Source organism: Chiloscyllium plagiosum, chromosome 38 (assembly GCF_004010195.1).
Source record: "Chiloscyllium plagiosum isolate BGI_BamShark_2017 chromosome 38, ASM401019v2, whole genome shotgun sequence".
Taxonomy (NCBI): Eukaryota; Metazoa; Chordata; class Chondrichthyes; order Orectolobiformes; family Hemiscylliidae; genus Chiloscyllium; species Chiloscyllium plagiosum.
The window spans coordinates 11,566,913-11,585,234 of NC_057747.1; the positions used below are offsets into that span (position 1 = coordinate 11,566,913).

The 18,322-nt window shown below is 39.6% G+C and overlaps 1 protein-coding gene across 4 annotated transcripts in view; it reads right to left on the reverse strand.

Moving 5' to 3' along the window:
• ercc6 (excision repair cross-complementation group 6) overlaps positions 1–18,322 on the reverse strand; it is a 55,415-nt gene that overhangs the window by 20,267 nt on the left and 16,826 nt on the right. For all 4 annotated transcript variants that reach the window (XM_043678841.1, XM_043678842.1, XM_043678840.1 and 1 more), the window contains 5 exons: positions 10,272–10,406; positions 9,220–9,378; positions 8,332–8,467; positions 6,482–6,652; positions 881–1,057 (listed from right to left, as the gene is read on the reverse strand). In XM_043678841.1, coding sequence (XP_043534776.1) covers positions 881–1,057; positions 6,482–6,652; positions 8,332–8,467; positions 9,220–9,378; positions 10,272–10,406 — 778 coding nt within the window. The remainder of the gene's footprint in view (positions 1–880; positions 1,058–6,481; positions 6,653–8,331; positions 8,468–9,219; positions 9,379–10,271; positions 10,407–18,322) is intronic.

Here is an 18,322-nt window from a genome sequence, read left to right on the forward strand (position 1 = left end):
TCCGTTATACTAACGTTTGGCTCTATGTATAATGGCTTAGACTCAACAATATAGTTCAAAGCTCTCAGGAGGACACAAAATGGAAGTTTTATTAGCTGTGCAAGCCTTACCCTCAGGGAAATGGCCCTTTCATCATGGTACGTTATCTTTGTGTCTAATCCTATATTAGCCAAAATCCCATTTATCACTAATCTGAGTGGTTTAAGGATCAAAAGGAAACCTGCAGGAAGCCTGAAAGATGCTACACAATACCAAATGATAAATGCCCACTTGCCACTGTGTAAGTAGGCTTAAGGAATAGTAAAGGGTATCACACAAATAGAAGGGTGTTTTTGGTTTAAAGAACATATGGCACTGTACAGATCAGTTGTACAAAATGGGCAAGTGTTAAAATACATGATTGAATTGAAAAGCCTAATAAATTAACTTAAGAGTATTAGTATATCAAAATAAAAGACATCAACTGAGGTAAAATAATGAAAAAACTGGTGAAGTTAAAAGAAGTTCCACATACTGAACAATATTATTTAATTACCAACTGTAATGGAAAGAAAATATGCACACTCAGCATTTCAGAATGGAGACACTTTAGCAGGCATGAAACTGTTGCGAGACAATAAAAGTAATCCATCTAACATTCTTACTATCTCTCCCCTTGTATTTTCTATCCTTACTTTTTCCAAACCTCAACTTTATGTGTACTTTTCTAGTTTTCCACCCTCTTCATTCCATTAATAATGTCACAAAACAAAGTGTGAATGTTGGAAATCTAAAGCAGAACATGTTACAACATGGCAAGAATGTCAGCATTTCAAATCCACAAACCATGAACTCGTTCTACTCTTTTTATTCATTATATTGTCGAGAAAGCACCACGTACCTGAACAGGTGAGGCATTTTGATAGCCTCCCATTGTGATAGGGACAGAAAATTGTTCCATGAAGACTTGCAATGTTCCTAGCTTTCCTGGAAAAATGAAGTCAAATAAAGACCAGAGCTCCTTCAAGTTATTCTGCATCGGCGAACCAGACAGGATAATGCGATGTGGAGTGCGAAACTGCAAAGAGAATTTTAAAACTCATTTATGAAATTGCAACACTTCTCTAAAATGTCTTCAAGACTAGAACGGCTGCTTAAACGGTCTGCACGTTAAACATTTGCTTTGCACATCCTTTACCTCATTCACACTCAGGAATGTGTGCCTTCACACTCAGGAATGCTCACTCTAAAACCCTCTGCTTCTACACTTCCCACTACCTTCTTCAATGCTTTTTTAAATCTACTTTAGGGGAACAGACAGGAAACTGCAGTGGGATCAAGATCAGATCAGATCAGTTGTCATCTTATTGACTGGCAGAGCTGCTGCAAGGGGCTATGTGGACGATTTTTGCTCCTATTTCTTAACCATTCAATAATTATTTTTAATTTCTATTTCTTCAGTTGAGCATTCATTTTTGTCTTGCACTGCCTTCAGTAAGCTTTTTAGGTATCTTTTTATGATATATGCACAATGAAAATGCAAGTTGTCATTTTTGGAAGTATAAGAACAATTGTTAACTAATCCCAACCAAAACATACCTCGTTTTTCAAAAAACATTCAAAGTTTCTTCAGTTCACAGCATTTTAAAACTTCAGTTTTGCAACACAGATTGGCACACAACCCCATAGTAATGCACACAAAAAAAAGTGAACAAAAGAAAAATATATACACGCTTTTGCTTCAGCTTAGCCCATGAGAATTAAAGGATATGTGAACAAGTGTTGTCAATGTTGGTGTTCGGTCATGATCTCATTTAAAGACAGAGGTGGTTTGGTTTGCTCCTGGTCCGAATCTTTGCGTGATCTTAATTGAATTCTCAAAGCTAGTTCCTAAAGAGGTATGTCAACCCAACAGAGTTGATGTTTTTCTTTTCAAAAGGAACTTCTCGTTGTTGGTTTGCTTAAAGCACTCAATCAAATAATAAAATGTAAAACACCGCAGTACAAAAATACCATGACTATAATGTTTTAATTTTTGGTTCTCTTAGTGCTGTTAATGCATACTACTTGCTTAAGTGCAAGATCACAGTAAAACCCACATTAAATAAATCTCTTTAAATATTTATCCACATTAAAAGCTCTTATGATTCAATAAAGCAGTGCTAAAATTAAGTTCACAAAGATACTTTTAAGAATGAGATACATCAGGAGAGATAGTTCAAATAATGGTAAGCAATAAGATTTGTCCACTTGCAATCAATGACTTAAATGTGATGTGGTGGTACTGTCCCTACCTCTGGACTGTAGGCCTGGGCTCAAGTCCCATTTATTCCAGAGGTGTGTAATATCATTCTGAATAGATTGATCAGAAAAACAGGTCAAATAATAAATTAAATGAATCGCACCACCAAAGGTATGATTGTTAAATTTACTGGTGACAGAAAGATAGATAGGAAAGCAAGTTACAGGCACCTAAGACTCTGCATTCTCCCACCAGAGTGAGTACCCCTTCCACATCCCTCAGGATCTTATATGCTTAATCGGGTCATGTCTTACTGTTCTAAACTCCTAGTGGATTACAGGTATAACCATTTTTTTTCTCTCAGAAAGCAACCAACCCATTTTACATATTAGCCTAGTAAACCTACTCCAAACTACTTCCATTGTTTTCATATCCTCCCTTAAATAAAGTGTCAAAACTGTATATGGTACTCCAGATTGGTCTCATCTGAAGAATAACCTCCCTTTGTTTGTATTTGATTACCCTTGCAATCAACAATAACATTTTATTAGCGTCCCCAATTACTTGGTGGGAGAAAGTGAAGTCTGCAGATGGTGGAGATCAGAGTTGAGAGTGTGGTGCTGGAAAAGCACAGCAGGTCAGGCAGCATCCGAGGAGCAGGAGAATCAACGTTTCAGGCATAAGCCCTTTATCAGGACTGAGAGGTGATGAAGGACATCTCTGATGCAGGGCTTATGCCTGAAACATCGATTCGCCTGCTCCTTGGATGCTGCCTGGCTTGCTGTGCTTTTCCAGCACCACATTAATTACTTGTTGTACTGGCATACTAACCTTTTGCGATTCATGTACTGGAACCACTGGATCCTTCTCCATCTCAGAGTTCTGAAATTCCTAATCATTTAGATAATAAGCTTCTTTTTTATTCTTGCTACGAAAATGGACAATTTTACATATTCCCACATCATATCCCTTTTGCTGGTTCTTTGCAGTCTCTTATAAAGTCATCAAGCATGGAAATAGACCTTTTGGTCCAACTCGTCCATACCTTGAGGTTTTATAAACTGAAGTAGTTCCATTTGCCTGTAATTTGGCCCATCTCCATCTAAACCTTTCCTCTCCAAGTACCTGTCCAAATATTTTTGTAATTGTACTCACCTCGACCACTTTCTCTGGAAACCCATTCCATAAATGCACCATCCTCTGTGTGAAAAAAATTGCCCCTCAGATCTCTTTTAAATCTTTCTCCTCTCACCTTAAACCTATGCCCTCTATTTTTGGAGTTCCCTACCCTGGGGTAAAGACCATGGCTATTCACCTCATCTATGCATCTTATGATTTTATAAATCTCTACCAGGTCACCCCTCAGCCTTCTATACCACAGGGAAACAAGTCCCACCCTATCCAGTCTCTCCTTATAATTCAAACCCTCCGGTCTTTGGTAGCATCTTTGCAAATCCATTTTGCACCCTTTCCAGTTTGATAACATACTTTCTATAGCAGGGGTGACTAAAATTGTACACCAAATGTGGCCTTACCAATTTCTTCTGCAGTCGCAACTCCTGTACTCAATGCTCTGACTGATGAAGGTCAGCATGCCGAACGCCTTCTTCATCATCCCTGTCTACCTGCGATGCCACATTCAACAAACTATATACCTACACCCTTAGGTCTCTCTGTTATCCGTTTGTGGGGTCCTTATGCCCTCTTCATAACTTATTACAAATTTTTGTGACAGCAAATTTAGCAATCATCCCTTTGATCCTTTCATCCAAATCATTCAAGCAAACTGCAAACTGTTGAGACCCCAGCCCTGATCCTTGTGACACACTACTCGATATATTTTGCCAACAAAAACGACTCATTTTTTTACCTAATCTGTTTACTGTTCAGTAGCCAATCTTCTAACCAAGCTAATATGTCATTCCCTACATCATGATGTTTTATTTTTTGCAACGACTTTTGATCTGCTATCTTATAAATGCCTCCAGGAAATCTAAATATAGGGCATGCTACTTCCTCAAAAGAACTCAAATAAACTGGGTAAACATGACTTCTCTTTCACAAAAGAATGTTAACTCTGCTCGACTCCCACGCATATCTTTTGCATCTTTAGTGACAGCTTCTTTATGATAAATGTTAAGCTAACTGGCTTGTAGTTTCTTGCTTTCTGTCTCTTTCCCTTTGTGAACAAACTCACGTTATTAGTTATTTTTCCATGTAATGGAGCATCAACTGTCTTATTTGCCTCTTCTTTTAAGACCCTAGGACAAGTCCATCAGGAACCAGGATTTTGCTGTTCTGCAGCTCCACTGATTTTTTTTCTGTACATCTTCCCTGGGGATCCTAATTTTCTTGAGTTTCACCCTCCCTTCTATCTCCTGAGGTTCAGCTATCTCTGGGATGTTACTCGTGTCCCATACAGGTAGGATCATTCAAGATACCTTTTGAATTCATCTGCTGTCTTCTTATTTTCTATTGTTAATTCCACAAACTCATTTTCTACGCTATCAATGCAAACTTTGTTAATTCCTCCCTTTTAGATATCTACAATTGCTTTCATATTTTTAGCTAGCTTTCTCTTGAACTCTAAATTGTTCCCTCCTTATTAATCTTTTAATTATTAAGTTTTACTATTTTGGTCTTTTTAACATATTCTGTCTGATCTTTTTTTTACTTAATTGTATCTTATTTCTTTAAGTTTAATGCTATCTTTAAGTCAACTACAGATGGTGAGTCCTGTCTTTGGAATTTTTCTTTCTTGTTGGATTGTACCCCTTCTATGTATTCTGAAATATCCCCTTGAATGTTTGTCACTGCACCTCTACCGGTCTGTTCCTTAACCTAGTTTACCAGTTCATATGAGATAGTTAAGCTTTTATTCCCTCACAATTACCTGTAATTTTAGGTTTCAACTGCCAGTCTTGCATCTACCTTTCCCTTCATCCAACTGAATGTGAAATTCAATCATGGTATGATCGCTGTGACCTAGGGGTGCCTTCACTATGAGGTTAATCATATCTCAATGCACAATCCCACAGTACAGCTTGCTTTCTGGATGGCTCCAGAACTTGCCATTCTAAGAGAAGATCCCAAAACTTTTCTATGAACTCTTCAGCTAGACTGTCTATGTTCATTGTATTTTTCCAGACGACATGCAGAATTCCCCATGATTACAACCATACCTTCCGGACACCTACCATATTTGTTCCTTTATTTTCCATACAACCATATGGATTACTATTAGGGCCCTGTATTCCACTCTGACAAGTAAGCTCTTGCCTGTACCATTTCTTGTCTTCTACACAAACTGCTCCAATGTCATGGTTTCCAGAAAGAAGGTCATACCTCTGAGTTCTGAAGGTTGCTGGACCTGAAACATCAACTCTTATTTCTCTCCACAGGTGCTGCCACACCTGAATGTTTCCAGCAATTTCTGTTTTTGTTTGCGATTTCGGGATTTGACATTTTAAACTTAAATAATGCTCTTTCTCTCTCAGCCGATAGAATTATCTTCCCCAAACATCAGTGGAGGCTGGTTGATTGAATATACTCAAGGCAGAGTTAGGTAATTTTTGATCAACAAGGGAGTCAAGGGCTTTAGGGGAATGGACAGAAAAGCCATGATCATATTCAACAGTGAAACAGGCTTGGAGTGGGGTAAAAGGATTAGATCTGCTCGTAAACATCTTGAGCTCAGCTGTTCTGTTTGGAATGCCCTCTCTAAATAAACAGTAACCAGAAATTCTAATTCTACTCTAACTCCACATTTAAAACCTTTCTTAACACCATCTTTTTGACCAAACTTTCAGTCATGCCTATCTAAAACTCTTACCACTGATCACTATCCCATCCATAATTAGTTATATGTTTATTTTGTGTTTTCCCTGCCTTGCAAAGCTTTTTAAGATGATTTTGCTTGAAAATGTGATAAGAACCTAGTCTGTTATCAGCTTCATATCAACTGAGGGCTTCTTCCTCTTCATACAATCAACCAATCTAGCCCCACGTTTACTTAAGAACTATTTGGCAGCTGGCCAAGGTGAGGCAGACACATTTATGACAGCATACACAATTTTGCCTCCCTGTGGAATAACATTTGGGAGTTGTTGTGACATCTCTGTTAAAGAAGCAGCCAAACTTTAGCCAATCAACATGACAGGATCAACAATCACTTGGGAAAGAGTAGCAAATCTGGCCTCAGCTGGGATGCCCACATTCCAGAAGAAAATATAAAAGATTAAGAAAAATACTACCAGGTACCTGTTTACACGCAACAGTAATTGCAGCGTTTGGATTTCGTATCTTGTGCCCTTCATCTAAAATTACATAATGCCAGTTATAGTGCGCAATGGACTCCTGCATAATTCGGACGTAGGAATACGAGGTGATCAGAATACCATTACATGCCGCAATTTCTCGAATGAGCCTCTCCTGCAATATCACAATAAATTGTGTTGTAATTGCAATGAAAAGTACAAACATGGAACTCTCACATACAGAATGATCACAAAAATCATTATAAAGTGTACCGAGTCTTCCATCTACTGATGTAATACTCAAATCATCTCTCGTGATTCCAAATTAAGTGCTTGTAAAATATGTAACCTCTCCCAGTTTTTGCAATTAATAAGGGACGTCTGCAATTAGCCTAACTCGATGAACACAGTTCTGCTATCATTAAAAGACATTTTGTGAAAGTGCTGCTGTTGTTATTGATGCTCTGGAGACCAATCTCTCCTAGAGGGCAAATAGTGGACTGTTAGAAAACAACAGTCATAAATCACACTGTCAGGTACCAACAAAACAGGACTTAAATGCAGGCATATGAAGGCCATTCACAGCAAACAGAACATAGGAGGCTCACAGTCATGAATTGCTGAACCTATAATTAATTTAAACTTCCTTCAAGCAAAATTTTAAATAAACAATGTCTTGTGCTGACAAGGGGAAAAAGCAAGAAGGAGGAAGCTCCGTGTTGAAGTTAAAAAAGGAAAGTAGTCTTTGTCAAACCTCTTAATAATGTACACAAAAAATAAAAACATCCCTTTGTATTTTTTTTTGCGCTACTAAACCTCCTAAACCTGGAGAAAGTGTTTCACATCGTAATGGACAATGCAAAATGGGTTCAAAATTTATGATTTGCCCACAGCTCTCAGCACAGTAGCTCCTTCTAGTTATTTATCATTAAAATCAATGGCATTGGCAGATGATGGGAGATGATCCATAAATAAACACAGATATAGTTAAATCAGAAAACTAGGGAACCTTTACAGGCAGAATCAACTGTACTCCAAGAATTATTAAAGATTTCTTCAGCTGAGTTCATGTGATTATGATCAGGTTGAATTGTACCTGTGCACGGAAATCTAGCTGGTTTCTATATTTAAGCCATTATTAACACTAAGACCAAAATGGAAATAATTCCAAAGAAATTATATGTTCAACCTGTCTTTTGGCAGCACAGGTTTTGTCGATTTTACTGCCTGGTCAAATACTACTTAAATATAAAATAATGTAGAGCTGCAAACAAAGAACTGATCACTATGTTGTCTGAATACAGAAACATTATAAAGGAAAATAGTATAAAGGCCAATTTCAAATCTCAGGGAACAAAGGTATGCAGAATTGTTCAAGTGAATAAACAATTTGCTCTGAAAAAAATTAAAAGCAAGGAATATTAGTTGTAGGTTTTCGAAAGAACTCAATATTTAAATGGTGTGGAAACGACTTATCTTCAGCAATGAGCATTATTTCAGAAGTAAAAATATTTGTAGGTCTTTGACAAAGGATTGTCAGTCTTAAATCTTAGTTTTTACAAGTGCAGCCTGACCTGCTGAATATTTCAACATTTTTTTGTTTAATTATAAGACTTTTGGCAGTTGCAGCATTTTATTTCTGCAAATTCATTTGCTAGCATCAGTGTGACTGAGGCCAGAATAAGTTTACGCAATGCATCAATATTAATCAATGACTTTCATTTCGTTTAAAGCACTGACTGTTCACATTTTGATCAAAACTGGACAATGATTTTTCTATATTCACGAACATCTCAAAGTGTCTGCAGTATGGCATTAAACATTATCATGATCTCAGCCGTTCAAGGTACCCACCTTCCTGCTGGTGAAGGAACCCGTCTCATGCAGGACTGCTACTCTGAATGGTGGCCACCATGTGTGGAATTCTTTCACCCACTGGTGCATCACTGTTGCTGGGCAAACAATGACCACAGGACCCAAGCCCTCATATCTTAAATTAAAAGAAATAACGAGTCACCAACTTTAATAAGCTCACTGTTCATAAATCCAACATGCTAACTTTTCAAAAATCCATTAACACAGACTTTTTGTTTCAATGGTCAGATGCAATGTACACATCACTAAGTTCTGATGCAGACAAAGGTTGCTGCTGTACAAAACAGCTGGTGGTTCTCCAGGGCACAGCTACGCAAAGGCAACAGCTCGCAAAAAAAAAGGTATAATTCTACAGGGCAATAAAGTACATCTGCATTATGCTGTCTTTTTAAACACAGACTGACAGTATTCAAAGATATTCATTACTGTGTAAAAGCTGTGGACACTGCATGCTGCCAAAAGTGATTTTATGCAATATTTAATAAACTAAGCTACTATTTACACAGGCAATTTAAAATTCTGTTTATACAAACTATTGATATTGAAGCATAAGTGAGTTTGCAAACAAACCCTACTGTGAAGGGTAACCTTACGCAACTTATCGACTCATGACATCACATGTTTCTCATCTGTAAAGTGAAGTATAAATGTTTTGCCTTTCATAAAATGTGTTACATGTTTAATTTCTCTTGCCCTTCAGCTTCTGCATCTCGTAAAAATTCCCTTTGATGGTTGTACTAAAAGAATTAAAGGAATATTGTAATTGAAATGTCATTAAAAATTCACGAGTCCCTCCTACAACAGCAATGCAACTGATGAAATATTAATTGAGCTGCACAGACTGACAGTCTGCAGTGGGGTACTTGCCTGTAATTTGAGCCTCGTGTCCTTATCTTGCTGTAGCTCAGGCCTGCCAAGAAGGCAATTATCTGGATGGTCTTGCCCAGTCCCATTTCATCCCCCAAAATTCCTCCTGCCTGTTGGCAGTGTAATTCCCAAAGCCAACGAACACCTGTCTGCTGATACCTGGGTGCAGCAAAATGATTTCTTTTAAAAAAGTAAAATATAATGAAATACATTCATAAATGAATCATCTACTATTCTACGATTACTAATTCAATTCAAAACCAGAAACAATAAAGATGCTCCATGCCAGCCCACTGTGACAATATTTGAATCACACTGCAATTTTGGTGCAAGGACACAAAGCAAAATGTTTCTTCAGATAAAAAAAATGCTTGAAAGTGCAATTAATTTGACAGAACGCATTACAGAGCACTCTTTGTTATGTATAGTTTCGATTTAAGTCTTTGTCAATATCTCACAAGCAATAAATCCCATGTTTATGAATATATATTTCTCCTAACAATACATGGCTTAATAGATTTTAAAAGTGGGTACTGAACTTTTCAACTAATTTGCTAAATGCTTCATGATCCATGTCTATTCCATTTAGAAATGGTTATTAATTGTTTTAATGGTCAATAAAGGTAAATATAGAAGTGCGTAGCACCCTTTCCCACAGTGACATTAAGTGATGGTATTGAAAAGTGTCCAGCCCAAGACTGAAATTACACATCACTTTGTCTCTGCATTTGACGAGAGCCAGTTAGTATATTCAAATCAATTAACTTAAATAAAATTCAAAGTCACTGGCTCTATCACTCTCAGTAGTCAAACATGTTGTCCTCATATTCTCCCAATTTGTTTGTTCTACAGCACCTAATGTTGTTCCCATGTTAGCTGCAGTACAGCCTGGTTACTTCTAAACTGACTTTTGCTTCTTAGTCAGAGGCAGACAAAGAGCCCACCATTATAAAAAGGCATGTCCCTTTCTGGAAAAATTCACTGCCATTGCCACTACCACACTCCCTGCAACACTATCTATATCCCGGAAGAGTCATTATGACTTTACGTACTTGTATAGCTTTCTCCAAAAGAAGCCAGGCACCTTGAACCCCTCATCAAATTCGGCATCGCTTTCGTCAGACTCTGCACCTTCGCCATTAGCTTGCTGCTCTGCCTTTTCCATCAGCCTCTTCCTTTTCCACTTCCTGTATGGCGATCAATTAGGTTACCGTTAGCACAGAAATAATGTGGAATCTACTAGTATAGCAACATTGCTTTTAATGTATAGCATGCCATGCATGCTAACCAACAGTCAACTAAAAATGAACAATGCCATTCTTCATTCTCATTAGATGGGGAGGAACCAAACAGCCATAGCTCCTTCACAGCTTCATGGCAGTTTTGCTTTACTGACCAAGACTGAACCAACATCGTAAACAAATTATTTGGCCATTATCAGACAGCAATACACACTAATGCTTAGGGTTGATTCCAGAGTATTGTATAAGTTCTAAATAACTTCAAACAGGATATTAAGAAAGACAATACACCATACACACCGTATCTAAAATACTCAGTGTATCAACAAGTTTGACTCTGTAACTTTGCAAAGGCTCTAAAACAATTTACGATCAGCTTTGAACAAACCATTGTGCTGTGTTGTTTACCCAAAAATCAATACGACTTTCCCAGGCCGTTGAGATGTCGACCCAATACATTGCTGGAAGATGCACTCCTAACAAAAGCATACTTAATTTAAATTCAGCTAACATGTGCAATAATGGATATGATGGAAGGTGATTAGCATGATTGGGATGAAACAACACTCCACCCTCTTACTTTCTCCTTTTCATTAAAGATTACTGTGCGTGACACTGTAGGATTTTGGGAGAAGTCCATAATCTGATTTACATTGGACAATGATCATAAATTATGCAATTTTCAACTGTTTTACACAGTAATACACAATGAAAATGGAGGAAAATTCAACTGACCAGAAATTAATTATGATGGATAAGAAATCCTAAAGGTTCCTGATTCAATCCCGGGTTTTGGCAAAAGCAGCATTGCTTGAGTGCTCCCTCCTTTGTTTAAGGGACGGCATGGTGGCTCAGTGGTTAGCACTGCTGCCTCGCAGCATCAGCGACCCGGGTTAGAGCCCCACCTCAGGCAACTGTTTGTGTGGAGTCTGCACATTCTCCCCACGGCTGCGTGGGTTTCCTCTGGGTGCTCCAGATTCCTCCCATAACCCAAAGATGTGCAGACCAGGTGAATTGGCCATGCTAAATTGCCCATAGTGTTAGGTGCATTAGTCAGAGCGAAATGGGTCTGGGTGGGTTACTCTTCGGAGGGTCGGTGTGGACTTGTTGGACCGGAGGGCCTGTTTCCACACTGTAGAGCACCTAATCTAATCTAAGTAACACAACAGTATACAACAGTACCAAGGAGGACACAATGAATGCAAAGAAAATACTCTAGGAAGAGAAGACAGTTAGGGACGGTGACAGACAGGTAAAATGGAAAGCAAAGCATATAAGGAGGTTGGTGTGGACTTGTTGGACCGGAGGGCCTGTTTCCACACTGTAGAGCATCTAATCTAATCTAAGTAACACAGGACAGCTTTATACAACAGTACCAAGGAGGACACAATGAATGCAAAGAAAATACTCTAGGAAGAGAAGACAGTTAGGGACGGTGACAGACAGGTAAAATGGAAAGCAAAGCATATAAGGAACAGAGCGGAGAAACAAAAGGCTCATGGCATTTTCAAACTCAGTGGTGCAGTGCTAACGAAAAATGCACTGAAAACAAAGTCACACTGGATTTGCAAAACTGCAAGAAAAGTTCTAGTACAGCAGCAACCAAACAGCCTGACTTGTTTAATCGGCACCCATCATAAACATTGTATAGAGCGCTTAAACTGCTTAATTCGGATTTATAGAATGCAACACAAAATTAAACGTATGACCGTCTGAAAGACTAAAAACAATCTCAATCTAACCAACCTGTGGAAGGATTGCTACGTAAACTTACAAAGGGATATGAAGAACAGCTAACAAAGGCACCAGAAATTGCAAAATCAAATGTTAAAAAAATGTTCAGAAATCATTTATCTTCACAGGCAAACTCGATCGATGAATGATGGATGTAGAGCTTGTTATCTAATTGCTGTTCCACTAAACTTTGAGTTCTTCCCGTTTAGATTTCGACAATTCTGATTACCCTGCTCCATGAAAAAAATTGCTAAAATGAAAAGTAAAACAAAGAACTGCAGATGGTGGAGATCGGAAACAAAAGCAGAAAGTGCTGGAGCATGTCATCAGCATAAATACCACCGTTTCCCAGCTGCTTTCAGTTCTGATGAAAGGTCATTGGACTGGAAACGTTTACTCTATTTTTCTCTCCACAAATGCTGCCAGACCTGCTGAATTTCTCCAGCACTTCCTGTTTTAGAATAGAATATAGTAGTTGTCTCAATTTTATTTCAAGGTGAGAGGTGGAAAGTTTAAGGGGGATACACGCGGCAAGTACTTCATACAGAGGGTGGTGGGCGTTTGGAACGCGTTGCCAGCAAGGTGGTAGAGGCAGGCACAGTAGATTCATTTAAGATGCGTCTGGATAAATGTATGAGTAGATGGGGAGTAGAGGGATACAGATGCTTAGGAATTGACCAACAGGTTTAGACAGTACATTTGGATCGGCTCAGGCTTGGAGGGCCGAAGGGCCTGTTCTTGGGCTGTAAATTTTCTTTGTTCTTTGTTATTAGCCTCAAGTTATAGTCTGTATCAGCCAAGGTAGGCTGTTCAGAATGTTTTAAGGTACCTCAGGCATGAACCAAAAGTTTATACAAAGTTTTACTGCATGTCTTTAAAATAGTTCTGAGAGATTGATTGCCATCATCTCAGATTATATTTGTAACAAAGAAATGGAGGTGGGTTGTGTTTCTGTCACTTTTCTATTTATTGTTTGTGTCAGATGGGCTACAAGGTACAAACCAACCAGTTATGATTGTTGCCATGAAGTCAATTGATAAGCAGAGATTATACAGATAATGTAAAATCATGAATTATGGAACACTGCAAAACAAGCAGAATATGGCAGGCAACAGGCAGCAAGTCCAACAAGAGCAACAAAGGGAGACGACACACCAGTGCTTGAGTATAAAAGATGGGGAAGACAGTCAACAATTTTTCAAAGAAATCACAGAAAACGGCAAGTGAAGGGCATAAGCACAGTGATACTGCTAATGTAAGGGAAGAGCTGATGATTTATAGGCCTGTAAACTCTTAAAAAATGAGGAAGAGATAGAAAATGATGGGTAATAGGTACAGGTCCTTCATTCAAGCTTTGATAAGCTTTAGAAAGCCAGTAAGGGAAATAAGACAGTCCCAAATGGGATGGGTTGCAGTGAAATGTGAATGGGAGAAAATGGCAGCGGTTTAGAGCTACTAATGGAAGAAAATGTTGGAAAAGAACTGCCTGAAAGAAAAGCAAAGGAATCTGTAACGGGCCTAGAGCAACAGAAAGGGAACCATGAATGAAATTATTTGCGCAAGAGAGGTGACAAGGACAGATTTAAACACTGAGTAATGATGGAGTTTTCTGACTACAGGAGAAAGAACAAGATGGAAAGAGAGTGAGTGGGCATGCTCCAATGGAGATTGGCATGGAACCACCTTGCTCTGGATTTTAAATGGTACTTCTGACTGCAGCAATATTGCCTACCTGGTCACAAGGACACCAATACATCTGTCAACTTTCAACTAGTTAACTCATTAGTTAACAGTTGGCCTTTACACCTACACTTATGATCATACTTTGACAAGAATCAGACTTGGCAAAGGTGAATTGTAATGGTTTCATAAAATTAGCATGACCTTTGTGGTTTTTATTCATTCAGGGGATGAGGGCATTGCTGACCAGGCAGCATTCATTGCCCACTCCTAATTGCTCAGAGGGTAGTTAAGAGTCAACCACGTTACTGTGAGCCTGGAGTCACATGTAGGCCAGACCGGGTAAGGATGACAGTTTCCTTCCCTAAGGGACTTTAGTGAACCAGATGGGGGTTTTCCAACAATTGACAAATGGATTCAAGGTTATTATTAGACTCTTCATTCCAGACACTTACTGAATTCAAATTCCACCATCTGCTGTGGTGGGATTCAAACCCAGGTCCCCAGAACATTATCTGGGTCTCTGGCTTAATAGTCCAACAATGATACCATTAGGCCATCACTTCCCTCATTTTTCATGGAAGTAGAATGCTTAATTCTAAATCTCATTCCTGGTGGTGATGAAATGGCCAGCAATCCAGCTGGTTAGCCTAATCAAATCGCTACCAAGAAAATAAACTGAAGAACAAATCAAACTGTAATCAGTAATATTGACACTGGACACAGAGATACTTTGATCCTACTTGTCCATGTCAACTAGATATCCTAAATTTATCTAGTCCCATTTACCAGTATTTGTCCTTTATTGTTGTGGTTCTGTTCGCTGAGCTGGAAGTTTTTGTTGCAAACGTTTCGTCCCCTGTCTAGGTGACATCCTCAGTGCTTGGGAGCCTCCTGTGAAGCGCTTCTGTGGTGTTTCCTCCGGCATTTATAGTGGCCTGTCCCTGCCGCTTCTGGTTGTCAGTTTCAGCTGTCAGCTGTAGTGGCCGGTATATTGGGTCCAGGTCGATGTGTTTGTTGATGGAATTTGTGGATGAGTGCCATGCTTCTAAGAATTCCCTGGCTGTTCTTTGTTTCGCTAGCCCTATAATGGTAGTGTTGTCCCAGTCAAACTCATGTTGCTTGTCGTCTGCTGCTGTAGTGGCCGGTATATTGGGTCCAGGTTGATGTGTTTGTTGATGGAGTTTGTGGATGAGTGCCATGTTTCTAGGAATTCCCTGGCTGTTCTTTGTTTGGTTTGCCCTATAATGGTAGTGTTGTCCCAGTCGAATATACCGGCCACTACAGCGGACAGCTGAAACTGACAACCGGAAGCGGCAGGGACAGGCCACTATAAATGCCGGAGGAAACACCACAGAAGCGCTTCACAGGAGGCTCCCAAGCAATGAGGATGTCACCTAGACAGGGGATGAAACGTTTGCAACAAAAATTTCCAGCTCGGCGAACAGAACCACAACAACGAGCACCCAAGCTACAAATCTTCACCCAAAATTTGTCCCTTATCCCTCTAAACCTTTCCTATTCATGCACCAATCCAGATGCCTTTTAAATTTTATAATTATACTAGCCTCGACTACATCCTCTGGCAGTTCATTTCATACACTCACCACCCTCTGCGTGAAAAAGTTGCCCCTTAGGTCCGTATTAAATCTTTCCCCTCTCACCTTAAACCATACGACGAAGGGATGTCCTGAATTAGCCATATATCTCTAGTCAAGCTGTTTTATCCCAAAATGATGCAAATACAACCTGGCTTACTCTCAGCAATCAGCCATTGTGATGGGCCATTGTGGCGCAATGGTAGTATCTCTACATCTAGGTCAGGAAGTTGGATTCAAGTCCCATCTGCTTCAAAACATGGACAATGGACCTGAAATAAAGGAAAAAAAATACAAAGAACTGCGGATGCTGGAAATCAGAAACAAAATTCAAATTGTTGGAGAAACCCAGCAGGTCTGGCAGCATCTGTGGTTAGAAAGCAGAGTCAACATTTCGGGTCCGGTGACACTTCTTCAGAACTAATGTTAGCTAGGAAAAGGTTGGTGTATATGTTGAAGATGGGGTTGGGGAAGGGAGGAATAAACAGTAGGAAATGAAACAGAGACAGGGCGACTTCTTTGCAGAACATCTTGAGTTCGATTTGAAAAAAAATGACCCTGAGCTTTCTGTCGTCTGCCACTTCCACATGCCACTGTGTCTCAGGCTTTGCTACTGTGCTCCAGCGAAGCTCAGCACAAGCTGGAAGAATAGCACCTCATTTTCCACTTGGGAACGCTGCAACCTTCTGGACTCAATATCAAGTTCAATAATTTCAGGGTTTGAGCACCTTCTCCCACTGTCTTTACCCCAAATCCCACAAACCAGACCTTGACATCTAATGGGCTGCTATCACAAAGAACCCATTGCCAGCCACTCGTGGCCCTCGTTTGCAGCTAGAGATTTTCCTTGGCTGACCTTTACCCATTCCTTCGCCTGCCCCATTGCTTTTCTCTCTCTCTCTCTCTCTGGGCTCCATCTCCACCTATCACTCACTCTACACCCCTCCCTCCACCCCAACTTCAACGTATGTACCTGAGCTAAAATCAGTTCTGAAGAAGGGTCACTCGACCTGAAATGCTAACTCAGCTTGCTCTCCACAGATGTTGCCAGATCTGCTGAATTTCTCTAGCAATTTCTGTTTTTGTATCTGAAATAAAGAGGCTGCCTTTGACATAGGGCAACACAGGGCAGTCTCTGACATCAACCAGCATTAGACAAAATGAGGTCACTGGGAATCTCCATCAGCTGAAGTAATACAACTACATGGCATTTATTTGAAGATGTGGAAAATTACTCCAGTATGTTCTGTACACAAAAGGTAGGGCATACAACCTGGTCAATTAGGCTATTCTCGGTTCATTCGTAAAGTAATGGGAGAAATTATCAACAGTAATATCAAGTAGCACTTGCTTAGAAATAACGTGTTCCTTGACGTTCAGTTTGAATTCCGCCAAAGTAACTCTGGTCCTGATCTCAACACAGCCTTGATCCAAACATGGACAGAAGAACTAAATTCCAGAGGAGAGTTGAGAGTGACTCCGCTTGTCATCAAGACTTCATTCGACCGACCGTAGCATTAAGAAGACACACATAGCACGACACAGGGTGGTTGTGATTGTGAAGGTCACCATCTCATCTCCAGGACATAAGACTATCAGAAATTGGGACAGGAGTAGGCCATTCGGCCCCTTGAGCCTTCTGAGCATGGCTAATCCATCATTCTTCAGACCTACTATTCTGTCCTGTCCCTGTAACCCTTAATTTCTGTACTGATCAAGAATCTATCTCAGCTTTAAATTCATTTAAGGGCTCTGCCCCCAAAGCTCTCTGTGACAAAGAATTCCAAGATCTCTCAATCCTCTCTGAGAAAGAATGATTCCTCATTTCAGTCTTAAATTGATGCTCCTTTATTCTGACATTACACCCTTTGGTCCGAGACTCTCCCAGGAGGTGAACATTCTCTCAGCATTTACTCTGTGAAGCCCCTTAATAATCTTATATATTTCAAGGAGATCACCTCTCATTCTTCAAACCTCCAGTGTGTAGAGTCCCAACTTGTTTAGCATTTGCTCATAAGACACTCCCTCCATATCAGGGATCATTCAAGTGAACATTCTCTGAACTGACTCCAAGAAAATAAGGAGACCAAACTGCTCATCGTACTCCAGATGTGGTCTCACCAGCACCATGTACAGCTGCAGTAAGACTTCCTTGCTCTTATACTCCAACCCCCATGAAATATGTGCCAACATTTGATTCACATTCTTGATTAACTGGAGCGCCGATGTGCTAGCTTTCTGTATTCCTTGCACAAATTCCCCGCAAGTCCCTTTGTGTTGCAGATTTCTGCAGTTATTCTCCATTTCAATAATACTGTTTTTTGTTCTCCCTTTCAAAAAGAACAGCATTGCATTTTCTCACTTTATATTCCATTTGCAAACTTTTTGCTTACTTTTTATTTAATCTATCAATACTAATGTCTCTGTAGGTGTTCCTCAGAGCAGTGTTGTAAGTCTAACTTTTTTCAACTGCTTCAGCAATGATCTTCACCCCATTATAAGGCCAAAAGTGGGCATGATTGTTGTTAATTGCACAGGTTCAGCACTGTTTGCAACTCCTAGTCCATTTTTAAATACAGCAACTCAAGATTCAGGTTGGAGCTGACAAATGGCAAGTAACATTTATAGCACAGAAGTGCCAGGCAATGGCCAACTACATCTGAGAGAAACTAACCATTGTGTTAACATCACTGAATCCCCCATCATCAACCTTCTGGGAGCTACCAATGACCAGAAACTGAACAGAACTAATCATATAAAAACTCTGGATACAACACAGATCAGAGGGTAGTAATCCTGCAGCAAGCAACTTATCCCCTGACTCCTTAAAGCTTGTCCACCATCTACAAG